Genomic DNA, 26870 nt, shown 5'->3' on the forward strand with positions numbered 1-26870 from the left:
CAAAAAATTCAATTATAAATATTTTTTCTTTTTTGACATATGTTAATAACAAAGATAAAAGCTGTAAATAAAATAAATAAATAAATAAATAAAATAAAATAAAGATTTGATATACATTTCCAGTTTCCACACAATCATTTATGACTATAATAGAAAATATTAACATAATTTGCGACATATGTTAAATTACTTCAAGAAATTATTATATTAATTCATATTTTTTCCCTAAAAAAAGTGTTGTTTATTTATCATTGATTATAATTCACGTCAAAGTAGTGTGTATGTTTATTAACTTTGTTCTCTCATAAAATATTCATTTCAGTTCAGTTTAGTTTAGTTCAGTTCAGCTCTAATAAGTTCAGTTCAGCTCATTTCATTCAATGAGAACATACCCTTAATTGATAAATCTATAGCCACAAGCCATTATTCGGCAACTATTTCAGAATTTCCTTAAGAATAAAATCTTATTTGATTATAATTGATAATATATAGTATAACTAGTTAAGATGAAATGCACATTACAATTCCAATCAACAAAAGGAAAAAAATAAAAAACTTTCTTGATTCGGTAACTATTCTAAAGTCTCTTTAAAACAAAACTTTTACAATGCATATAGTATAACTAGTTAGCATAACACACAACACACAAACTATATATTGAGTGGGTCTATTCACCATTAGTCTACCCACCAAATACATATAATTCCAAAAATTGATACGTCGAATAACTTATATGAAATTTTCAAAAACTTATACCTAAATCTCAAAAGTCAAGATGTTCAAAAACTAATATAAAGTGTTCAATAACTTATACAGTAACTATTTAACTATGGGTTCAAACCCATACAATGCTTTTCATATGCAAATTAAAATTACCAATAAAATAAAAAATTAAAAATGGGTATGAATGCTTGATTTATACTTTCAGGTAATGTATTATGGGAAAAATCTTGGTACTTTAATATGAGATGATATCAAAATAACTTATGGTATAATACTACTGCATCAACTTTGACTACTTAGTACTTTCTTTGTTTCATAATTTTAGTATCTATGGATTGGCAAATATCAATGCACTGGTTTGCCATAGATACAAGTATAGACTTGAGCTATTATTGTTAGTCGAGGGAAATGACTCTTAATCTTATATCCTAAATTTAATCAATTTTACTACATTTACCAAGTCTGTTATATCTAATAATGAATTATGCAAATACTCTTATTGGTCAATAGTGTAATAAAGTACTGTAGCTATTTAGTCCATAGTAATTTATCAAACAATTTAGTAGTTTAATCACCTCATTCAAGTAGCTAGTTAATTCAATTCATACAACATGTAAAAACTAACCTCTCACTGCTATATAGGATCGATTATAATTATATTACACTAAGTGAAAATTACTCCATACCTTGTAGTTCAAAACAATAAGATTCTTCCACGTTACTATATAAACTCGTGTATATAAATTAAAAATGAGACCAATAATAAAATGGACTCAACAAATAACATAATAGTTTGGGTGATGACAAGGTCAGTAATCAGTGTTAATCAATATGTTGAAGGAGGCTACCCAGCTTTGATGTTTGGGTTAAGCAAAGTCTTTCGTTTTCTTGCATTCTCTGTTGGTAGAGTTGCAATAAGAGAACCTGCATTTGAATGCACGATTTCTCATAGAGTCGTTAACGAAAATGACTTTATAGGTTGTGTTCGCAAACTCCTTGGATGCAGATGTGCTTTTCAACCCCTAGGAGTGGAATGGTGTTATAGGTCCGTTCTTCACCAACAGGATGCATATTTCGGGTTCTTTCGTCTCCCATCTATTTCCATCATGAGTTTCCTTCGTTGTCACTATCAGTTTGGGTTCTCTTCAATGTTTATGATCCGCGCTCTTGGTCTATCTCGTATGTTTAAGTTAATTTGGCTTCTCTTGGTCCATGGTAGAGATGTGGTTCGGTTTTCTTGGTTGTCCAGGCTCAGCAGCTATTGGTTTGCTGCAAGACTCTTTCAGTGTTTTGTTCTCTTCATTCTTCCTGTAAGGGTATGGTTAGTAGTGTGTATCTTTTAGGTTGTTTAGTGTTGTATTTTAGGTTGTAATACTGTTTTTCGTTAATACGGAGCAGTATATTTTGTAAAAAAAAAAAAAAAAAAAAAAAAAAAAGCTGAACTGAACTGAACTTATTAGAATTGAACTAAACTGAAAATAATCTGATTAGAACATGACCTTGGTCGAAAAAATTAAGAATAGGCAAAGGTAGAGCCCACAAAAAAAGACTAATCACAAAAATATAATGGGTTTAAGTTGAGGCCAAGATAGAAATACCCAATTTATGCTCATGTTACCTGTCTCCCTCTCACAATCATTACCTGCCCCCTTTCTCTTTCTTTCTTTCTCTCACTCTCTTCTTTCTCTACTTTGTTCTTCTTCAACCCCAACAAATTTCAATTCAATTTCATACCCTTTTCTTTTTCTGATTTTGATTCGCATTTATTTTCAATTTTCACCAAATTTCATTTATTATTCTTAATAATCTCTCTCCTTAATTTGATTTCATCTTCATTATTTTATTAAATAAAATTCTGATGCTCTGCTGCACTTCATCAGTGTCAATTTAATGGATCTGCAACCCACCATTTTCTCTCTCCTCAACCCACCATTTTCTCTCTCCTTCAATGTAGAACTAGCAGCACCATAAAAATACCCATTTTCTCTCTCCTCCCAAACCCCCATGAATCCTCTCTGCTGCATTGCTCCTGTTTCCGTCGATCGTGAAAAACCACCCACCGGTAATGTCATTGGAAAACCGCCGGAAATCGGGTTTGAATCCCTTAAAAACCAGAATCAAACTCAAATCACCGGCAACAATGGCGGAATCAATCTGGGTTTTTCCAGGCATAGTTACTCTGCGCAAGTATCGTCGGTGAGTAGCAGTACTGCAGCGTTGGATCAGGTGCATCATCACGAAGCAGAAGATGTGATGGTGATGAGTGGTAGAGATTCGAGGGTGTATGGTAGTAATGGTGGGGGTGCGGTTGCTGGGATTCTTTACAAATGGGTGAATTATGGAAAAGGGTGGAGGTCAAGGTGGTTTGTGTTGGAAGATGGGGTGTTATCATATTATAAATTGCATGGTCCGGATAAGATTGTGGTTTCGAGTTCGGGTTCGGGTTCGAGTCCAAGGAGGGAGAAGGTAGGGGTGAGAGTGATTGGGGAAGAATCTGTTAAGTATATGAAGAAGAATAATAGTTGGGGGAAGAATGGTACTAATAATGGTAGTGGAATTAGTACTAATAATAGTAATGGTTTTAGGATTAGTAATAGTTTTAGTAATTTGTCAACTTATAATAAGCAATGGAAGCCTTATGGGGAAGTACATTTGAAGGTGTGATTTTGATTTTGACTTTGTCTTTGCCTTTACATTTGTGGTAAAATTTTAGCTTTTCTTGTTGCTGTTGTTGTGTTATTTTTGTTGTTGTTGTTTGTATTTATGTGTTTGGTGTATTGAGAGTGATTGGTAATGTGTTTGGTTGTTTGATATCTTGTGTGTTTTTAAGGCCGGTTTCGGGTTAGGCTGTAAGATTGTGTACATCTGGACCTTTCTGGACTAATAATGGAATCTTAGCTTTTTGGGGGGGGGGGGGGGGGGCGGGGATTGTAGTGTGATTGGATCTGCTGGTTCATCTGCTAAAACATTGCATTGGATAGAGACATAGAGTATAAAGAAGAAAACTTTAAGAAATCGGGCGTGACCAATGTTGGTGTGGATCCAAAGAGATTGATTCTATTGGTTATAAACTTGAATTAGGCACTTTGGCTGGGAAAAAAAAGTAGTGTGTAGATTGAAATCACATTTGAATTTAAGTTAGTGTCAGAAAATTTTGATTGGTTCAGTGTAAGATTAAGGTAGTTCTTTGTCTGGTTGGTTGAATCAAAACGTGTGGTGAGTGGTGACTTATCTGCGAAAGTATTGTTGAAGCATTTCAATGCATGCAGGTTGGAGGGGAAGAGTTGGTTGGCTTTGTGGTTGAAGTGAAAATTCAATATTTTGACAACACCTTTTGGTGGAACGTTCTTGCATTGCAATTGCAGGATTTTTTTTTTTTTTTTTTTTGTATGTTTTTGAATCCTTTTTAGCCCATCGATTTAGGAAGATTCTTCTTTTGAGAGGTGTAGTGGATAATCTTTAGTATTTTTGCAATGCTCAAGATTATTCCTCTTTTTGATAAGTTTCCTGGGACAATTTGTTGGTCAAGAACTAAAGACTGTATTGTATATAGAATGTTTGAGGGAAGGTCTGAACAAAACAATGTATACTCCGTATATGATTTTACGAGACTGTGTTAAGTCTGAAGTTTTTTTTTCCTGAGGTCTACTTTATCTTTGATATTACGTTAGTCCCTTTAATTACATTTTTCCTTTGGTAGAACTCTGATTTGCTGTGCCGCTGTTTAGTCTGAAGTTTAAGCATTCATTATCCTTCCACTCACATACTATGTGCTTTTCCAATTTTGATGAGACGTGCTTATTTATCATTATTAATTATTCCATATCGAGGAAAGGGTTCTGATGCTTGTATTATAGTTGACATCTGTCTGTTATTCGTTCTGTATTGGAACTGGCAGTTACAGAAATGAAGTTGGCGTGACCTTCCTGTGTAGAAGCTTTAGTTTCCTGCAAATATGCTATTAGCTCGTGATAGTTGATTAGCTGTTATTCTCCCCAGAGATGGCTTGTTTATTGTTGTTGGTGCGTTACAGGTTTCTTCCATTCGCGCAAGCAAGTCAGATGATAAAAGACTGAGTATATATACGGGTACCAAAACTCTTCACCTACGATGTGTCTCCAAAGAAGACAGAGCAGCATGGATTGAGGCACTCTTAGCTGCAAAAGATCTTTTCCCCCGGGTGTTGACGAGCAATGAATTTGCCACTGAAGACATTGTTGTGTCAACAGATAAGCTTCGACGAAGGATGTTGCAGGAAGGCATTGCTGAGCCAGTGATTGATGATTGTGAGTCTATTGTGCTCATAGAAGTCTCTGAGCTGAAAAATCAGTTTAAAGCTCTTCAACAAAAACATGTCTCATTGCTGGAGACTTTGAGACGGTTAGAGGTATCACCCAATTTTACTTGAATTCTCACATTCTTTGACTAATATAAAGCAGTCTGACTGTCTGAGCATTGAAGTAGTAGAGTTAATTTTTTGCAATTCTATTGAAATAAATGGTGGTGCCTGGGTGCTATGACATGTAGGGGTGAGCAAACCGGGTACCCGGTCAAATTTTTAGGAACCGGACCCGGAATTGGTTGGTACCGGTCCTAAAATTTGGAATTGGAATTGGAACCACTTCAACTGGGTCCTAAACTTTAGGAATTGGAACTGCCGAGTACCGAGTCCGGTTCCGGGCACCCACTTATGTACATAATTATTAAATTTTAATACAAATTTAATACTTATTTTGATCTATTTTCATTTTTAGCGTTTAATACTTATATTTATATATGCATGATTGCATGAAGCTATTTTATTTAAGTTAGATATTAATAATATGTTTTTTTTCATTTTACTAACCAGATACATTTAACATATTTTTTTTTAAGAAAAAACTATATTTTGTTTAATATATATTGGGTAACCGGGTAACCAACCGGTTCCGGGTCCAAAAAATTGGGAATTGGAATTGGAATTGGAACCGGTTGCAATCAGTTCCTAAATTTATTACCCGGAATTGGAACCACCGGGTCCAATTCTAGATCCGGACCCGCCGGTTCCTAACCGGTTCCAGTTCCAATTTCGGATACCCGGAATTTTTGCTCACCCCTAATGACATGACCTGATAACTTATGATGTGGTACAAGTAAACTATAAGATTTATACTTTTGTTTGCTGCCTTTTGTTCTTTGCTATATTCTTTTAATAACTGCTACTATCTTCATATATACATTTTTCTTCTTCTTTTGTGGATCAACCTACCGAATATACTTTCCTTTGAGGTCCTCGTTTGACATTTAATTCACATATATATACTGTTTACATTAGTTCTTTGCATGATATCTTGATTTTTGAGTTGTAGAGAGTTTAATTTGTAACTTCTGTTTCCTTGCTTGCCTTTTTATGACGTGGATTCCATTTATTGGGATTTAATCTCCAAATTCATTTCTATAGCACATTGGACATCTAGGGAAAATGGGCAATTAAACTTATATTGTTGTTACTTTCTCAGTCATCACTAATCACCAATCCCTGAATCTGATATCTGTGTTTCCTGTCAAAGATCATGGATCACCCAGGCATATAGGATATGTTTGTACTGATTGATGGATTCATATGGAATGGAAAATGCTCAAATTTGAACATAATCTTAATTTGTCTCCATTTTGATACAGTTAATCCATGTTACAAGTTGAAATATTTTGTTATATGGCGTCTTATGGTGAGATCATTTGTGAATTTCCCTGGATTTCAGAGTGAGAAGATAGAATTGGAGACTACTGTGGTAGATGAAACAAAGAGGAGAGATTCTTGTTGTGGGCAAGGAAATAGAAGATTCAGCGGTTAGTGGTGCATTTGTCTCATTACTCTATCCTACCCCCTTTGCCTTCATTATTCTTTTCCTTCAGTTTCATCTATGACACCTGCTGGTGAGAGTTGGAACAGCCAGCAGTAATTGTATTGAAATTCTTATTAACCCTGTAACCATTGCTGTTATCTCTCGTTCTTGTGAAGTATCTTACCAAACCATCTATTTTTGGAACTGTTGTCTGTTACACCTACAGTTTTATGCTCTGTACTTCACGCCTTCTTATGTTCTTATACTTCATCTCTTTCTAAGTTGTTTTTAATATTGCATAGACTTTCAAGTTCATTACGTATTCTTATGTATCTTTCAGAACTTGTTAATATTGTCGCATAGACTTTCAAGTTTCACTGCCTATTTAATAAAGTTTTGCTTTAAGAGAACCAGGAGTCTCCTCTTTCTTGAAATTTTGATGCAAGATTAATGAGCTATGGATACCTATTGTTTGTACTTGTAAAAAATATACAGAGTATTAATTTGACTCCCTTCCTCAAAACCCAAATTATTGAATGCGTGCTTGAGTGTTTCTTACTCTGTTTTGTTGATGAAGTCTGATTACTATTACAAATAATCCGAGCTCTTTCAAACCTTACAGATTTTTATTCTGTCATGTCTGAGGGTAGTGGATCTGACTCTGATGTTGAGAATGAGAGTCAAGATGGGGGGGATGCTGAATCAGATGAAGAAGATGGTGCTTATTTTGATACAAATGATTACTTGGCTTCGGAGTTTTTAAGAAGTGCCTCTTGTCGTGGAAGGGAATCCTTTGCAGACGCTTGCAGTTCACTGGGGCAGGATTGTTCACAGGAGCTTCAAATGGGCATTAGACCTGTGGAGTACCCTTACGTAAAGAGAAGGGATAGTTTTCCAGAGCCGAAGGAAAAGGAAAAACCCATGGGCTTGTGGTCAATTATCAAGGACAATATTGGGAAGGATCTCTCTGGAGTTTGTCTTCCTGTTTACTTCAATGAACCCTTATCTTCACTGCAGAAATGCTTTGAAGACTTGGAATATTCAAACCTGGTGGATCGAGCTCTTGAATGGGGGAAGCTGGTAAGATTATCTACCAGTTTCTTGGTCTTCCTTAAAAGTTCCTTGTGGTGATTATTATGTTATTAGATTTATTTTTTTCTTAAAACTAATGTAGCTATTCTGCTATTTAATTTTTTTTCCCCCCCTCTTTCCCAACCTAGAGAATAATATGATTCATGTATAAATGTTTTAAAATGGTACCTTAATATTTTAAACTATTGAGTTTCGAATGGCTAGTGTAATTTTATACCTATATATCTGCATTCTTGTAAGAAGTGTGTATGCACTTTATAATTTTCTAGATATAAGAATAATGGGGTAATAGGTACTCTTTGTTATGAAATATATAGAAATTAGAGGTTTAAGAGAAGAAGGTAATAAGAGAAGTATTACTACTTTTATGTATTACTCTTGGTAATATTTTGTGCATCATACAAGTGAAATTACATGGCTATTTATAGTAGTAAGAACCACTATTACATTGTGGGCTATAACCTTAGAGGGTGGCAATTAGAGTTGGCTACTACATTAAATGCAATGAAGAAATTGGAGTGTGGACATTCACACCTTGACTAAATTAATTAACTCTTAACACTCCCCCTTGAATGTCCATACAGAATAGGGTATATGTTGCCTTGTTAAAACCTTGCTAGGTAAAACCCTTTAGGATAAAAGCCATAGCTAAGGGAAAAGAGTACAACAATATATTACTATATGCTTTAGTGTACTGCCTCATTAAAAACCTTGTCAGGAAAAACCCATTGGGATAAAAACCTGATCGAAGGGAAAAAGAGTGCAGTGCATATAATGCTCCCCCTGATTTTAACATAGTTTATGAAGACAACGCATCCCAATCTTGTGGACCAACCGCTCAACACTCTTCGAAGGTAGGGACTTTGTAAACAAGTCTGCAAGATTATCAGATGATTGGATCTGTTGGACATTTATCTTCCCTTCCTTCTGCAAATCGTGTGTAAAGAACAGTTTTGGGGATATATGTTTAGTCCTATCACCTTTAATATATCCTTCAGTTACTTGTGCGATACATGCAGTATTATCTTCGTAAATGATGGTTGGACTTTCAGTTACTTCTTTCATCCCACATTCTTCTTGGATATTGCCGATCATTGACATTAGCCATACACACTCACGTCCTGCTTCATAAAGGGCAATCAACAACATGATTTGATGATGTCGCAGTTAAGGTTTGCTTTGTTGATTTCCAAGAAATTGCAGTTCCACCATAGGTGAACAGATATCCAGTTTGTGACTTGGCGTTTTGTGGGTCTGATAGATATCCAGCATCTGCATATCCGATGAGGGTGGCATCTTGCCTTGATTGATAAAACAAACCAAGATCTTTTGTTCCTCGTAGATATCGTAGTAAGTGTCTTACTCCTTTCCAGTGTCTCTTCGTTGGTGCGTTGCTAAACCTGGCTAACAAATTCACAGAAAAAGCTATGTCTGGTCTAGTATTGTTAGCTAGATACATTAGAGCCCCAATTGCACTTAGATATGGTACTTCAGGACCAAGGACATCCTCGTTTTCCTCTCGAGGTCTAAATGGATCATATTTCATAGTCAAAGACCGAACAATCATCGGGGTGTTTGTTGGGGTCGCTTTGTCCATGAAAAAACGTTTTAACACTCTTTCGGTGTAGTTAGACTGATGGACGAATATACCATTATTTAAGTGCTCAATTTGCAATCCAAGGCAAAATTTAGTTTGTCCAAGGTCTTTCATCTTAAATTCTTTCATCAAGTATTTTGCAGTTCTTTCAAGTTCATTTGGGGTTCCAATGATATTCAAGTCATCAACATAAACTGCAACAATTGCAAACCCTGATTGTGATCTCTTAATGAAAACACAAGGACTGATTTGATTATTCTTGAACCCTTCTTTCATAAGGTATTCACTAAGACGATTATACCACATCCTCCCAGACTGTTTCAATCCATAAAGTGACCTTTTTAATTTTATGGAAAGTAAATGTCTAGGCTTGTGGTTTTCTGGTAATTTTAGTCCATCTGGGACTTTCATATAAATATCTGTATCGAGTGACCCATATAAATATGCGGTTACTACATCCATTAATCGCATCTTTAGTCCTTCTGAGACTGTCAAGCTTACCAGAAATCTTAACGTAGTTGCATCAACTACGGGAGAATATGTCTCCTCATAACAATCCCTGGAATTTGAGAAAAACCTTGGGCTACAAGTCTTGCCTTGTATCTAACAATTTCATTTTTCTCATTTCGTTTTCTCACAAATACCCACTTGTATCCAACTGGCTTTACACCTTCTGGTGTAAGGGTTATTTTTCCAAACACTTCTCGTTTTTCGAGTGACTTTAACTCTGTCTGCATTGCCTCTTTCCATTTTGGCCAATCATGCCTGCAACGACATTCTTCCACTGTTCTTGGTTCACTATCATTTTCGTCAGATGCCATTTCAATTGCAATGGAATATGCAAATATTTCATTTACGATAACATCATTTCTATTCCAATAATTCCTGGTAGAAACAAAATTTATTGAAGTTTCATTGTTATCGATGTCATGGTCATCTTGTTCATCCCCTTTCGGATTATCATCTTTTTCTCTATTCTCATCTGTACTTTGTCTTTCTTGACCTTCTGTAAGGGGAATATTGTTGATCTCATCAGGTCTTTTTAATTTTCTTGGTTTAGAGTCTTTTGAACCAAGTGGTCTTCCACGCTTTCGGCGTGCTAGAGATTCATTTTCAATGATCTTATCACCAGATGGAATTTCAATTCGTGCAGGGGCATTTTCAGCTGGTATATGTGATTTTGTCACTTTCTTTGCATCTATAAATGCATCAGGCAGCTGATTTGCAATGCTTTGTAAATGAACAATTTTCTGAACTTCTTGTTCACACATATTTGTTCGTGGATCAAACATTGACAATTGTGTTGCATTCCAAATGATTTCTATTTCTTTCTTTCGTGGGTCCACTTTCTCTCCCCCTAAGGCTGGGAATACTATCTCATTGAAATGACAGTCGGCAAATCTGGCCGTAAATAAATCACCGGTCATTGGTTCAAGATATTTAATTATGGAGGGTGATTCAAACCCAACATAAATTCCTAGCCTTCTTTGTGGACCCATCTTTGTTCGTTGGGGTGGAGCAATAGGAACATACACCGCACAACCAAAAAATTTTAGATGTGAGATATTAGGTTCTCGACCAAAAACTAATTGTAGTGGTGAGAACTTATGATAAGCAGTTGGTCTCAACCTAATTAGAGTTGCCGCATGTATTATGGCATGACCCCAAGCAGATGAAGGCAATTTTGATCTCATCAATAATGGCCTTGCAATCAATTGTAGTCTCTTAATTAATGACTCAGCAAGTCCATTTTGTGTATGAACATGAGCTACTGGATGTTCTACAACAATTCCAATCGACATACAATAATCATTAAATGTTTGGGATGTAAATTCCCCAGCATTGTCAAGCCTTATTCTTTTTATTGTATGGTCTGGAAATTGTGCTCTTAGTTTAATAATTTGAGCAAGGAGTTTTGCAAAAGCAACATTTCTACTAGATAAGAGACTTACATGTGACCATCGAGTTGAGGCATCAATTAATACCATAAAATATCGGAATGGTCCACATGCAGGATTAATTGGTCCACAAATGTCTCCTTGAATCCTCTCTAAAAATGTTGGAGATTCAGTAGCAATTTTGTTCATAGATGGCCTTATTATTAATTTGCCAAGTGAACATGCAGAGCATGTTAATTCATCTGATCGAGAGATTTTAACATTCCTAATTGAATGTCCTACTGAATTTGCTATAATCTTGTGCATCATTCCTATACCAGGATGACCCAAACGATCATGCCATAAATTTAGTAGATTCTTATTATCTAACTTCTGGTTAGATATCGAATTTATTTCAACTGGTCGTATATCTATATGATATAACCCTGGGCAATTTCTCATACACATGTTTCTTGCCATGTTTTTCTGCCGTGAGGCATAAATATTCCTTTTGATCCACTATCATTGTTTCCAAATGAAAATCATTTTGACGCACATCTTTAAAACTTATAAGATTTCTTCGAGATTTACTCGAATATAAAGCGTCATTAATGATTAATTTTGTTCCATTTGGGAGTATTATGCAAGCTTTTCCAGAACCTTCTATTAGCTTGGCTGACCCAGAAATGGTATTAACATTTGCTTGAAATAATTTTAACTTTAAAAAATATTTTCTATCCTTCAGAATAGTGTGTGTTGTTCCACTGTCCAAAAGGCATTGAAATTTGGAACCAACTTCGGGCAGATCCATATCTTCATAAAATAATAAGTACAAGATTAGTTTAAGATAATTAAACTGGACTTACTTTATTAATGATGAAAAATTAAGAGTACATAACTTGAACATGAAAAAAAAAAACATATAAGAAAAGTACATAATGAAAACATAATACATATCATAGTAATTGATGAATTATCTAAACATGATTATTCTCTCCAAAGATAAATTCACCACCAGCTTCATCATTGTCTATGTGGAAATCAGACACATCAAGGCTAATTCCAGGGACATTTTCTTCATTAACATAATTTGTTTCGGCATGTTTTTCTTTCCCTTTAATGGAAGCCTGGTATAGTTCTACCAGATGTTTGGCCGTATGACAAGTACGTCCCCAATGTCCAGTCATGCCACATTTATAACATGTGTCTTTTCCTTTTGTGGTGGCTTGATTTTTGTTTCCTTGTTGATGCCCCCTTTGAGTGTTGTTTCTAGGGGGAAATTGGCCTCTACCACGGCCATAACCACGTCCACGGCCACGTCCGCGGAAATTTCCACGACCTCTGCCACGGTTATTATATTTTCCACGTCCACCTCTATGAGCAACATTTGTCTCGGGTGGATTTGAGCTTTCTACAGCATTTGTTTCATTGAATGCTTGAGACCCAGTTGGTCTTAGGTTGTGATTCTTCAACAGAAGATCATTATTCTTTTCAGCAACCAATAATGTAGAAATAAGCTCAGAATATTTTGCAAAGCCTCTTTCACGGTATTGCTGTTGCAATACAATGTTGTTAGCATGGAATGTAGAGAGTGTTTTCTCTATTATTTGCACTTCAGTGACTGGTTGATCACAATATCTCAATATTGATACGATTTTATATAGTGATGAATTATAATCACTGACAGATTTAAAGTCCTGAAATCTCAGGTTTGTCCACTCAAACTGTGCTGAAGGAAGGAGTACCCTTTTATGGTGGTCATATCTTCCTTTCAGGCTATCCCATAGTTCTTTGGGATTTTCCACCATTAAATACTCAGTTTTTAAACTGTTATGTAAATGATGCCTTAAGAGAATTATAGCTTTTGCTTTCTCTTGATCAGTTGGAACTTTAACTTGAGCAGGGGCATCTTTTTCGTTTCCTGGGATGGTAATTTCTTTGATTGTATGTTCCAATCCCTGAGCCTTCAAATTCATTTGGGCATCAACTGTCCATTCAAGATAATTATGTCCGGACAAGTCTAATACGTCAAATTGTCTTTTCATCAAGTCTCCCATTTTAACTACAATCAAATAGGTAATTATTATTAAGCCAATTAAGCAAGAGATAATTAAAGTAATCAAATTGTAATCATAATAATAATCCATTTAAAACATATTTGCTTCTCCCCCTTGGGTTATTATTATGATGTACATAAAGTTAAGCTAAAATTAAACATGATAATTACGTTAATTAAACAACGACAACAACAATAATAACAATAACAATGATAAAAATAACAATAACAATAAATACTACTACTATCACTACATCACCGACGACAACAACAACAACAATAATAATAATAATATTAATGACATACATTAATGATAAGACAAAAGGAACATTTATTATAACAAAATGCACTTATATTCTACCTAGAAGACAAAAAAAAACTTGAAGTACTACGGAGATTACATGCATGAATTCCCTTTGTCGAAAAACCGAGCGTTACTTATGTAAAATGATGTTCTACGGAGATACTTGTGTAATCCGCCTTTTATAGGGGGGTCAATTATCTGTTTCAGCTTTACACTACTGTAAAAATATCATACAATGTTCTAGTAGACTGGTAAAATAATCGTAATCAAACTATTAATATTTACAAACGTAAATAAGTATCACACTGGGATGCAAGCCGTAGTGGTCCGAGAACCCTAATCTATTCATGAGGTCAAGGGTTCGAAAACTGAAAGAAACATAAAAGTGTGTAATCTAAAAATTAAATAAATATAAAGGCTGCATCATTTTTTTTTTTCATTTTAGTAATTATGCACAAGTAAGTATAAACATGATTTGTGTGACCATGAAATTTACTCTATTAACATGCATACAACAAATATTTCCACATGCAAAAGTAATTATATATTACTTTCTATAACCATGCATGAGAGTTACCAAACTAAGTATCATAAATAAGGTATGTATTGATATCCTCATTTTTAATCAACATGGCTAATTATGTAGAGTAATTTTGTGGAGAAATATATTGTGAGTTTCTGGTATAGAGGATCCCATATGGGCAACTATAGAGCATACTCCTCAAAATATATTTGTGAAAGAAATTGAATCTTTGTAAAAATTGGATAATCGGTATAAGTATACCTGATTGAAGATGGTGCTGATAACGTGTTATGAAATATATAGAAATTAGAGGATTAAGAGAAGAAGGTAATAAGAGAAGTATTACTACTTTTATGTATTACTCTTGGTAATATTTTGTGCATCATACAAGTGAAATTACATGGCTATTTATAGTAGTAAGAACCACTATTACATTGTGGGCTATAACCTTAGAGGGTGGCAATTAGAGTTGGCTACTACATTAAATGCAATGAAGAAATTGGAGTGTGGACATTCACACCTTGACTAAATTAATTAACTCTTAACACTCTTTTAATTTTTCTTGAAATTGTTGACTGTGGGATGGTCTTGCACACTAATTCTCTTCATTGACTTTGCTTTCACTTTCAATCTTTCTTGATTATTTATGATGCTCTTAAGTCCTCTACTTCTATGATTAAGTTCTATACTAAGAGAATGATTGCATTATTGTAGGGAAATGACTTGATGAGAATCTTGCATGTAGCTGCGTTCGCAGTATCTGGCTATGCTTCAACTGAAGGTCGCCAATGCAAACCTTTTAATCCCCTTCTTGGAGAGACTTATGAGGCTGACTACCCAGACAAAGGCCTTCGTTTCTTCTCTGAAAAGGTAACTGCTTTCTTGTATGCTGAAACTTTATAGTTAGTGTGATTTAGAACCTGTTTCAAGTCAAGAATTTATAGTATTTGGATTGAAATTTTTTTTCTTTGTAAAGTTTTTCGCAAATGGTTATAGTGTTTTGCCTTTATGGATTGGGATATAATTAGCTGCTACCGCCAAAAGCTGGTATAATTGGATTAGTTATTGTCACTGCCAGATGCTAACTGGAACTTGTGGAAGCTGCAGGTAAGCCACCATCCTATGGTTGTCGCTTGTCATTGTGAGGGCAAAGGCTGGAGATTCTGGGCTGACTCTAATCTCAAGGGTAAATTCTGGGGGCGCTCCATCCAACTGGATCCTGTTGGTGCCCTTACTCTTCAGTTTGAGGATGGTGAGACATTTCAGTGGAGCAAGGTGACAACTTCCATATACAACATCATAATTGGTAAAATTTACTGTGATCATTATGGAACCATGCGCATCAAAGGCAGTGGAAATTATTCCTGCAAGCTGAAATTCAAAGAGCAATCTATTATAGAACGAAATCCACATCAGGTAACCCTTTTGAAATAGCTATGTAACTTGAATATGGATGTCAAGAAGCAGATTGATGTTCCTGTCCAAAAAAAAAGTATTGTGTCAACATTCCTGCACTTAGATAATTTGTTATGGCGCCCTTCTCTGTTGCTAGAGTGTCATAATTTTTAAGGAACTTAAGCTATAGTTCTCTAAATCTTCTTACACAAAATTTAATTTAATGTGAATAAGAGATTAGTTACAAATTTATTTGTAATGACTTGGTATCGATGTTAGGATTTAGCAAATCAATCCATGCCATGGGATGAGACCTGAGTTTTTTTTTTTTTTTTTTTTTCCCCCAAGAATAAGCCTTTTTTGGTTTCAAATATTAGGAAAAAGGTTGGAAATATGAATCTCAATCTTACTGTTTGCTTTTTTTTTTTTTTTTTTTTTTTTTTTTTTTTTTTTTGGGGTCTAGTCAGATACACTAAAAGTCTATAACCCCAAAGTATCATGTCTAGCTCCCCATTTTGCTTAAGTTTATTACATTACAGGGGTTCAGTGATATTTCGCTTTACTTTGTTCCTATTTACTGGGGTTTGAGAGGGACCAAAAACCAATTTTTTGGCTCAAACTGCCACGGTTGCCAATGTTCAATTTTTGTTGCTGGTTATCTTCTTGTTGCTTCAAGTTATGCATTTATGCTAGAGGAAGTATAGCATGAATTTGTTAATGCATAGTCTGAAGGAGAAACAATGATCTTGTAGCCCCAAATTTTTCTTTCATTTTCCAGATCTTTTCTTCAAATTATGCCAGCAAGTCATGTATAATTCTATGAGCTTTGTTCATTTATTTTTATACTTGCTGATTTGTTTTACATTTTCCTATACAGAATTATGTTATTTTTAGGCTTCGCTTTTGCTACGGAGTAACTTGAGTTTAATGATTTTCTATACTAAACGGTTTTGTTTACTTATGTTTACTTATTTTTCCAATCCAAGAAATTTTATTTGGAAAGGGATGAATAATCTTTTTAACCTATTCATTCTTTATCTATACATGCAACTTGTGGAAATTGGAACCCATTTCTCAAATGAAGCTACAACTGCTTGATAACTGAACCCCAAACCCCTTTAACTTATAACTGATTTATTTTCATACCTCTTCTTGAACCAAATCGGATTTGAGTTGTTTCCCGGAGCTATTGTTAGGGCGGTCACAAATTGTCTTGCTTTAGTATCAAGCTATGTTGCTTATATACATGATCTTATGTCACCTGTTATTTTCTATGGCTTGCAGGTTCATGGTTTTGTCCAAGACAACAGAACTGGTGAGAAGGTTGCAATGTTGGTAGGAAAATGGGATGAGGCGATGTACTATGTGTTAGGGGATCCAACCACAAAGCCAAAGGGCTATGATCCGATGACGGAAGCTGTCTTGCTCTGGGAGAGAGAAAAAACTGCTACAAAGACTAGATACAACCTCACGCCTTTTGCAATATCTTTGAATGAGTTGACTCCTGGTTTGCAAGAGAAGCTACCACCAACTGACTCAAGGCTTAGGCCAGATCAGAGACACTTGGAAAATGGTGAATATGAGCTGGCAAATGCAGAGAAACTCAGACTTGAACAGTTGCAAAGACAGGTATGTGTTTGCCCGAGTAAAGCTCATTAATTAATACTCATTACAAGACATCCATCTACCCACCCCACCTACCATACCAATTACCTAAGGATGTTCTACAGATTAAAAGCTAGTTATGCTAGTCCAGAGATGAATGTCTCTTGGGCAATAATAATTGTACGAGTAATAGTAATAATTGTGCTAGAATTTATACATAGCGTTATTGTTCAAATAACATGAAGTTCAATATGGTAATGTCTTGGCCTCCTGGTTAAGCCAACTATATGCAGCACAAGTATTAAGTGTTGCCCCTGAAATCATGTCCTCTTAGATTAAAGCTGGCTTTTTATTGAAATTTCTTTCTGCTGTCACCAGTCACTTGCTCACGTATATTTGTCAGGTTAAAGGGTTTTGCACATGCCTTACCTATGTCGGAAGTTATCTAAATAGACTTAGATTTCTGCTTCATTGGTATCAGTTTTGAGCATAATCTTCTTGGTTTGTCTGTCAACAAGGCACAAAGCAGATACAGATTCTTGATTTTTTGTGTTAACTTTTTTAAACCTGCTGCAGGCAAGGAGGATCCAAGAGAGTGGATGGCAACCAAGATGGTTCCAGAGAGATGAGGATGGATGTTATCGTTACATTGGTGGTTACTGGGAAACAAGGGAAAAAGGTAGTTGGGAAGGAATTTCTGATATATTTGGACAGAGGAGCGACATACTCCAATCCTGTAATAGTATACCAGAAGAAGAATGAGTGATCTGGGCTGAACTGAACTATCATTTTCCTCTCCAGAAAGTCTTTTCTTTCTTCTTCCTGTTCACAGTTTCTTTAAGTGGAATGGGATATCTTGACATCCCTCAAGTAATTGTACCACCATGGTTGTTAGGTGTAGGTGTAGCTACTAGTTAGTGTAAGTTGCATTAGATCATTTGTTGTAGGTCCTCGGTTTCTTACCCCGCCTTAACTGAGTTCTACATGTTGGTGCTTCTGGCCTTCTTGCTGCTAGCCAATGCAGCAGATTGTATGGCCAATATTGAGGCTGGTATTCTATACTCGTATGAATATTTATCCCAAGAAAAAATTCAGAAAGAAAAAACATATAAAGTTGCAGCTGTAGTCATTTGTACACAAGTCTGAACAGTACTACTTGGCATCTATGTTTTCCTTCAGAGTTGGATGCAGATTTTGTATGATATGATAATAGAAGTGCTACATTAGACACAGGTTCAATTCTTGGCTGGTGCAAATACATGCTGAAAAAAAATGCAGTACTATTACTTCTATATTGTATGCATTCTATGATTGTGGTTTGATCCTCGAGTGTTGCAAACACATGTTGAAAAAAAGAAATTAGCAGTGCTACATTGTTGTGGAATCTATTACCCATTTACCCTGGTTCGATTCTCGGCTGGTGCGAATGAAAAGATAAATGTAGTGACAAATTAATATTATGCATTTATAAGCAGCCTATGTACTCCACTACTCCGTATTCAAGAAACCAAAAAAAAAGAAAAGAAAAACGATGCGGAGATAATTTGAGTTCAAGTTTACTTGTAATTAGTACCTATTCATATAATTGAACAAGAAATTTGTAATTAAGGTAAAAGATAGGAAATTTTGACATTTGCTACCAGGGAAAACACCTCGCTTCACATTTACTACCGGTTTAATTTTTTTTTTTTTTACTTTGCTACCACCTAAATCAGAGTTCGTTAAAAATCACTACCTGAATCTTACACCGTTACTATTTTTGTTAGTGGCGCCCAACCACCGTCCAGCCATCACTCCTTACCCACCCACCAGCTGCCCAATCCACCGCCACTGTCGCCTGAGCCCAATCCCCTGCCCGCGACTCCAGCCACCCAGCCCCCAATGACAGTGTCGGCGCTGGCTCCGATCCCAGCCCCTCCCCTCCAAAACCCGATCCTAGCCCCGATCCCAGCCCTTCCCTTCCAAAACCCAATCCCAACCCCGATCCTAGCCCCCTCCCCTCGAAAACCTGATCCCAACCCGATCCCAGCCCCCTCCCCTCGAAAACCCGATCCCAGCCCCATTCCGACTGATCCGTTCTCCTCTATCCCCCATTCCGACCGATCCTTTCTCCCCCAATCTCGACTCATGTCGTTTCGTGGGTTTGAAGGAGTTCACGCCCACCAATCAGCCACAAATCGCAACCATGACGCACGAAGGAGTTCCCCAGCCACCCAAAACCACCATAAGTGAAACCCAAAACTCGTTTAGGGTGGTTTCGAGCTGGTGGTTTAGGGTTAGCGTGTCGGTTTTTGGGTGGGGGAAGGGGAGGGGTTCGATTCCGCCACAAATCACCGACGTCGGCCGCAGCTTTGGGCGCCGGCCGCCAGTAAGGGGGAGGGAGGGTGGCTAACGGGAGAAGCAAGGTTTTTAAGGGTGGCTTGTTTTTTTATTTGTTTTTTTTAATTTTTTATTTTATTTTTGAATAAGCTTAACGGAATCAAAATAAACTTAACGGAATGGTAGTGATTTTTAACAAACTCCGATTTAGGTGGTATCAAAGTAAAAATAAATAAATAAATAAACCGGTAGCAAATGTGAAGCGAGGTGTTTTCCCTGGTAGCAAATGTCAAAATTTCCTAAAAGATATATTCGTATTACAATTTTGTCATATATACTCTGTTACTCGTAATATCAAAAAGATATGTATGAGCTCACGAGGTCAACTCAAATCATAATTTAAGTTCAAACTCGAGTTGTTATGTACACAAACTAGTCGAGTCAAGTTTAGCCGAGCCCAAAATATTCAAAAGCTACTGTACTATATGCACGACTCACGAGCTCCCCTACGACTCCAGGTGCGTTAGAATCAATTCACTTTTCGGGGGTTACTAAATACCACAATGGAATTACTTATGCCGCGGTATTAAATGACCTTTCTACCCTTATCAATTTAATATTTGACCCCACCCCCCTTTTCTCACCATCCATGCCCCCTCCAATTTTTTTATTTATTTTTTTTACTCATAAACTATTACGTGATATATTAAAAATTAAAATTAAATTTTTTTTCTTAAAAAAAAATTAAAATTAAATTTAAATGTGAGTATTAAATTAAATTCATGTGAAAAAAATAAAATTAAAAAAAAATTCGTAAATTTACTAATTAAATGTGTTTTGTTATTTTTTAATTATTATTAAAAAAATATATTAAAAATTTAAACGGTACACAACCGCATGTAATATGCAACTGTACCATGGTGTAGTCATCCCCACCAAGTGCCTCCATTATGAACGCGGACCAGCGTCGACTTATTTTAGTAGTCGGAAAGTACAATGTTGGTGGTCAACCGTCTTGAATCTACAATGTTGGTGGTCAAGCTAGTTGTTAAGGTGGACCCGTCGTGGTGGATGGTTAGGGTTAGTAGCGGTACTTGTGGTGGAGTTGACGGTCAAGGTGGAACCATAGCTTGGAGGGTCAAGTTTAATGTAGTGGGTCAAAGTTAGTGGTGGTTGGATGAGTATGTAATTTTCAAAATTAAAATGGGCATGAAGGTCATTTAATACCATAGTTTGAGTAATTGTACTGTGGCAAATAGCAATTCACTTTTCAAAACTCAGCTTGCCAAGACTCATCTTTGTCAACAGACAAGAGGGCTCTATCTGTATATCCTCAAATCCATCTGAAACTGAGTATATACTTCTTCATTCCATCAAGGTGATTACTCCTAAGAGTTTGCTGAATTATTATTACCCAGTCTATCGAATTTTGTTGGTTTTTTCCAGAATTTTGAATCTGGGTTTTGTTTATCTTTGTCAATATTATAAGTGCTGATTATTGAGTTTGAATTAATTTTGTTGCAGCCCCAATGTTCTCAATTATAGAATGTTATTCATTTGCCGCATAATATGAAGCAGCATCATTGGCCAAAAATTTCAGTTGTTGCAGCTAAAAGAAATGGGTTTCTCACCCGTAATTTTGTAAACAGTTACCAGGTTTCTTCTTCATCTCTCTCAATGTATGGTTTTTTTTTTTAGTTTTGTCATGTTGATACTATGTTTAATTTTCCTTGTAAATTTTTAAAATTTAGGGTCCATTTAACACTAATTATAGACTTATAGTAGTTGTAAATTCAACTTGGATAACCCCTATTATAATTTATCGGAACTTGTTTTATTCAACTTGTCTCCCAAGATGGAGTAGAAATAAAGTGAACAGAACAAGGCCTTAATTACACTTTGATGAAAAATGAAGTAGTTCTAATGAATTGGCAATACCAATATGGGCAATGTAGTATTTCATTGACCAATAAAGTTAATACTACATCCATTTCATATTGTTATGTGCAACTTTACTAAAAACGGCTTTACATATTACATGCAACAAATGTTTTCTTTTCTTTGTAAGTTGTCATTTCACTTTATCTCTCTCATCATCACATGTATCTCAATCTTTTCCCTCCCCATTTAACACTCACTTACAAATTTTGCGTAGGAGTCCATGCAAACTCATTTGTTGCAAATTATTTGAAACAAAGGTAGTAACTTTTTTTGGGGGTGTTAATTATGTTTTTATTGGCAAGTGAAACCATGAAATGTGATGTTTTATATCCTTTGAACCTTTAGAATGCTCCTCAACTGAAGCTATGTCCCGAGGAATCTGTGTCAAAATTGCTAGACAGAAGATGGGCATTAGAAAATCCAGATACCAAACTTCACCTGATCACAATTTCAATGAAGGAAACACCAGCAAAGGGTGGGGTTTTTGGGAATGTGAACTTTTCAATGGATGCAAATCCTAAATTGGGTGATGCTATGATGGATGAAAGATGCAAAGATCCTTCGTTTTTCGTCATAAGAGATGACCTTTTACACCCGTTTGTCAATGGAAACAAAGCAAGGAAACTAGATGCGTTACTTCCTATGATTGAAGATTGCTCAGGCACTGATGTGGTGAGTTGCTGCTTTTGCTCCCTGTATCCATCATAGCATTTTAGTAACTTGATACTACAAAAGCTATTCTAAACTGTCTTAATAGTCATTTGTCGCTGTACTCGTGAATTAGAATCAGTTTACGCTAAGATGATGCTACTGAATTCTGTTAGGTTAGAATAATGAATACCTCTATGCTTTGTGTTTATCTTTGCTCTATCCACAATTGAGATGTATGGCTATTACTGTCAAGCTCAACAATTCAACATTTGACTGCTTTCTTTATATTGTGGTTTCATTCACTCTGTACGTTCTTTATCATATCTTTTCTTGTTGCATCATTGCTTTAGCATTAATGATCATTACAACATACTAGCTATAGGTGCCATCTCTGCGTTTCAATGTTTGTGACCATGTAATACTCGACTGATGTGCTTTCTAGGTTACCTGTGGAGGTTGTCAAAGTGCACATGCAGCTGCTGTGGGTAGGTCATGTGCATTGGTGCTCTCTTCCACATACTAAGATTCTGTTTATTATTAGGAATTGCTGATTTATCTAAGGGAATGAGATGCAATGATTGGCTTCATTTTTTTGATTTATTCTCTGCAGCTGTATCATGTGCAGAAAGAGGTCTAAGGTCACATTTGCTTCTTCGAGGAGAAGAGCCAGAGATTTTGACTGGATTCAACCTAATATCATCTATATACGGAAATGTAATATATGTGCCAAGATCCCTGTATGCCAAGAGAGAAGAAATGCTCCATAGGCATGCAAATGTTATTGCAGGTCCCAGTGGTTCTGTGGTGTGGCTCACTGATATTCTTGATAATTTCACTGAATTAGCAAGTGGAAAGTACTGCATGCAAACAAAGGCAAATAGAAATACTGAGGATGGCATGAGGAAAGTTGTAATTGTTAAGGAGGGTGCAGGAGATGCTGTGGCATTGCTAGGTGAGAATGGACATCTGTTAGGCATTGATAGGTTTCCCAAATCATTGATAACTTGGTATATCATATCATCCTGTTTCTTTGAATACATAAAGTTGCTGAATTTGATTTCTGAGATGCTTTTTATATCTTGATGAAATGCATAATATTCTACTCCAAGGACATGCTTGGATTGAAGGTTATGTATTAAGGGGAAAAAAAAAGGTCAAACCAAGAAAAATTAATGTAGATGTAAATGATGCTAAAGAGGATGGGTGTTGATAAATGAAAGATGTTAGTGGTGGTGTGAGGAAAAGAGAGAGATGGGAAGATTATTACCCTCGTGATAAGGTTAATAGTTACCACTACCACTCTAGGATAACAAATACCCTCAAAATGAGGGTAATAAATTCACCTCCCTCTCTAATCATCACACCACCACTATATCTTGATCCTTGCAATCACACCATCACTACCTCATTTTTCCTTACAACTACCTAAATCCATGTCCATTTTCTTTACCTTTGACCTTTTTACTCCCTTAATATATTACCCTCATTCCAAGCATGTCTTAACTGTATAATTATTGTGCACATCCTAAATGATCATATCCTTATTTGGCCTATTATAGTTGTTGCAGGTGATTAATACTATGTATGTATGTAATGAGTATGTTCGTATCTTCTCAATGCTTGAGATAATATGCTTCCAAGTTACCATGAACTTGTTATATATACGTCAGAGTATTTTTATTAGGAATATGTTGGAGTATTTAGGACTGAACCACAAGTGCTAGACAAACATCAAGCACTGTTTAGGAGCCTTTACGCCACTCGTGTTTCTTAGTGTCAAACTCTGTTAATTGATGAAAAATATCCATGCTCTTGGTCCAAAAATAAAGTGCTAAGTGGCCATATTCATGTCATAGGGCGATGATCCAACATGGGTAATTGAGGTTCAGTGAAAAGTCTGGGTAATATAGATATTTTTTAAAAAAAAAAAATTGTATAGTTGCAGCATGCACTCATTCGGGATGACTTATATCAGTGTCATTTCAATGTTTCTTACCCTTCTACTTGAACCTTAATCTGTTTGAATTAAAACGTCAATTGTACATTTTTTTTTTCCCTTTTGATAATAGTGATATAGGGATTGCTTATATCTGTTTAAACTTTGATTCATGCAGGGATCATTCGCCTATTGAGGTACTTGTCCCAAAGCCATAAACTAGGGAAAAAGAGGCCATATAACTTTGTGATTGATGCGGGTACTGGGACAACAGCAATTGGTTTTGCCCTTGGAGCCTTAATTCTTGGGTATGGTTCAAATTTCTGTTTTAAGATACTGCGTTGTTTCTTGTAGAAACATGTGAATCATGCTGTCGATAATAATCAGGCTGCCGTGGAAGGTAACTGCTGTAATGCTGGCTGATTCCTATGATGGATACAAGAATCAGGAGAATCGTCTGATTTCAGATTTTAAAAGATATGCACCAGCCGATCTTAGGAATTATGAGTTGAAGGATGACCTTGTTCAGTGGGTCAATCGTGAAAATCCGAGAAAGTGAGTTACAAATTCAAGTACTCTCTGGTGAATAGTTACTCTAAATCTCTTATTGAGTAGTTGTTTCATCACTATTTGATTTTTGCTTATCTTTTTCTCTTTTCATTAGTGTGTAAGCCATATCATTCTCATAATTCCCTCCACTATACTTTTGTCCCCTTTTTTTACGCTCTCTTTCTTGTTGCGACTATCAACATTTGTTAGCTGGCTAAGCCAAGAGGCTCACTCATCGCAGATTTGGCAATGTCCTGGAGGGAGAAATAAAGGCATGTCAACAAGTAGCTAATCAAACAGGGGTACCTATTGATCCAATATACACATTGGCAGCATGGGAGCTAGCTGTTCAGTTAAGCCAGAAGCAACCAGACAAAGAAGAAAAGGTGGTGATGCTACATACAGGGGGCACCCTAGGCATGTTTGGACTAGCACAAAGATACAAATCCTACTTTAGTACGCTGAAAGACGGGCCGCCCCAATAATTCTCTCGTCATGATACTTGCTAGATGCTCGTAGAATGACACGACAGTGCGACACTCTACTCTACCTGTGTTTGTTCATCTATGTGCTGCCTGTATGTACATTGTTTTATGCATATATATATCAAGCACTCAGTAAAAAGGATCTTCATTGACAATTTGACAGTCATTCACTTTAAGAATGACACTTCAATTATGACCTGAATTGATTTCAAATTTTGCCAAGAAAAATACAGGTTTTTCTGTACAATGTAGTCCCCAGATTGAAGTTTGAATGGTCAGAGATCTGCATGACAATGTCTTTATTTTTTTTAGAGACGGGAATCTATTTCACTATTTCAGCACCTCTATCTTGTTCTCGGGGGAATCTATTTCACCGTTTCAACACCTCTACCTTGTTCCAGGGGAATTTATTTTACAATTTCAGCACCTCTATCTGAATGGTTAGGGCTCGGTGTAAGCAGCGACTAAGCGTGTAACCGAGGGATTATTTTGCTCATTTTTGAACGAGCGAAACTGATAAAAAGAGTAGTACGTATAAAAACACTCAAGGGCACACCTCGTTCCGGGGACAGTTAAAAATTTGTAGGCCAATTCAATTCTCTTTTACGTTGAAGCTGTAGTTGATGGTGGATCACCACTGCTCAGTAATTTGGCAATACTAAAAAAAGAAAGGATTTTCAGTAAATAAGATGGGCCAGTTTCTTTTTACAGAAGATGTCAGGGGTGAGTGAGCTAATTAGTGAATTTGAATGAATAGTGGAAGCCAATCCTTTGAACCACTAAACCGACACTTGGACAAGACTTATGCCTGACGGCATTCAAAGGGCTCAACTGGGGTCTATTGCTATTGCATTGCTTAGCTACTCTTACTACTACTACTCTCTAGTCTCTACTTGTACTCCTGCATTTTCTTTCCACCACCAATCTTTTGCAGGTTGTTTTTAACAAAATTTATCATGCAAACTGCCACTAGGAATGTGGGTCAAACTTTTTAGATTAAAAAAATTGATTCCCTTTGTAGACAGTTTGCCGTAACTTAGTGCTTGTTTGGTTAAATGTAAGAAGTATTTATTCTAAGGAAATTTCAATGTCAGTGAATTTTATTTCTAGGATACGTCAAAAAATGTTTAATTGGATGTAGGAATTTCTATTTTCATGGGAGGTTTTGATATGTAAATTTTATACTTCGTATTTTGTAGGAAATAGATATTAATAAAAAGTGTTTCTTCTCAAGTTAGTATCACGCAAATAAGAGTTCATATCGTATATTCATATAATGAGGAGAGAGACATTAGAGAAATTATTATCCGAAGGGATTCATTTTTAATTTGGCTTGACTAAATAAAAGTTATTGTCAAAGGGAGGGGAGACCAAATCCCAAAAAAAGGGGGGGGGGCCAAAAATAGCACGCTCGGTGGGACTCGAACCCACAATCCTTTGATTAGAAGTCAAATGCCTTATCCATTAGGCCACGAGCGCTTCTTATGCTCTTGTTCACTTTCTTTGTTTATATCGTATTTTGTGACTTGTTTATCCCCATTTTTAATGAGGTAACTTTTCCTTGTAAAGAGTAAAGACGTATGACATGGGGCCTCTATTGTTATAATCATTATCATTTTAATAACACATCTTCATCATCAATCATTCTCGCTTTATTGCATGCACCCCTAATAATAAGCTTGTAAATGCTACTCTGGATTATTATGAATTAGTCTGATCAAAGGTAATTATGTTTGAGGCTCATAATAAACAAGCTAGAAATTATTTCACTGTTTCCTTACACATTTTATAATATATAGCTTGTATTTCTTGCACAATAATGATCACAAATATGACAAAAAAAAAATGTAAATAAGAATGTTACAAACTGTTCTATAATTAAGGGCCTGTTCATATTTACTAAACTGAGCTGAACTGAACTGAACTGAACTGATTGGAGCTGAACTGAACTGATTGGAACTGAACTGAACTGAATTGAGCTGAAATGAATAT

General features: G+C 35.9%; 2 protein-coding genes and 1 non-coding gene across 6 annotated transcripts; 2 read left to right on the forward strand and 1 right to left on the reverse strand.

The window, feature by feature from the left end:
- The first annotated feature begins 2346 nt into the window (after positions 1-2346).
- On the forward strand, positions 2347-18251 carry LOC145581679 (oxysterol-binding protein-related protein 1D-like). The gene is made up of 8 exons (XM_081638705.1): positions 2347-3381; positions 4757-5110; positions 6465-6552; positions 7171-7628; positions 14712-14867; positions 15105-15413; positions 16677-17021; positions 17574-18251. The coding sequence occupies exons 1-8, from the start codon at positions 2728-2730 to the stop codon at positions 17757-17759; spliced, it is 2550 nt and encodes an 849-aa protein (XP_081494831.1). The 5' UTR covers positions 2347-2727; the 3' UTR covers positions 17760-18251.
- A 2316-nt stretch (positions 18252-20567) lies between these two features.
- Positions 20568-25159, forward strand: LOC145581680 (D-cysteine desulfhydrase 2, mitochondrial-like). 4 transcript variants are annotated; one of them, XM_081638706.1, is made up of 8 exons: positions 20568-20694; positions 20841-20972; positions 21603-21929; positions 22351-22393; positions 22519-22860; positions 24023-24152; positions 24232-24399; positions 24635-25159. In XM_081638706.1, exons 2-8 carry the CDS (start codon positions 20886-20888, stop codon positions 24876-24878), a joined length of 1341 nt encoding a protein of 446 aa, XP_081494832.1. In that variant the 5' UTR covers positions 20568-20694; positions 20841-20885; the 3' UTR covers positions 24879-25159. The 4 variants fall into 4 exon arrangements, with proteins under 4 accessions (XP_081494832.1, XP_081494833.1, XP_081494835.1 ...); XM_081638707.1 differs by having other exon boundaries at positions 24604-24823; XM_081638709.1 differs by having other exon boundaries at positions 24232-24426; positions 24635-24764.
- Positions 25160-26284: 1125 nt separating this feature from the next.
- On the reverse strand, positions 26285-26357 carry TRNAR-UCU (transfer RNA arginine (anticodon UCU)). Its single transcript has one exon. It is a non-coding gene; the product is annotated as a tRNA-Arg (tRNA).
- Between the last annotated feature and the right edge of the window lie 513 nt (positions 26358-26870).

This window comes from Chenopodium album, chromosome 15 (assembly GCF_948465745.1).
Source record: "Chenopodium album chromosome 15, dcCheAlbu1.1, whole genome shotgun sequence".
Classification (NCBI taxonomy): domain Eukaryota; kingdom Viridiplantae; phylum Streptophyta; class Magnoliopsida; order Caryophyllales; family Amaranthaceae; genus Chenopodium; species Chenopodium album.

Coding starts and splice junctions, on each gene's coding strand:
- LOC145581679 (XM_081638705.1), top strand. CDS start 2,728: ATGAATCCTCTCTGCTGCATTGCTCCTGTTTCCGTCGATCGTGAAAAA. Junction 15,414..16,676: donor TAGAACGAAATCCACATCAG/GTAACCCTTTTG, acceptor TATGGCTTGCAG/GTTCATGGTTTTGTCCAAGA. Junction 17,022..17,573: donor TTGAACAGTTGCAAAGACAG/GTATGTGTTTGC, acceptor AACCTGCTGCAG/GCAAGGAGGATCCAAGAGAG.
- LOC145581680 (XM_081638706.1), top strand. CDS start 20,886: ATGAAGCAGCATCATTGGCCAAAAATTTCAGTTGTTGCAGCTAAAAGA. Junction 20,973..21,602: donor ATTTTGTAAACAGTTACCAG/GTTTCTTCTTCA, acceptor TTGAACCTTTAG/AATGCTCCTCAACTGAAGCT. Junction 22,861..24,022: donor AGATGCTGTGGCATTGCTAG/GTGAGAATGGAC, acceptor TGATTCATGCAG/GGATCATTCGCCTATTGAGG.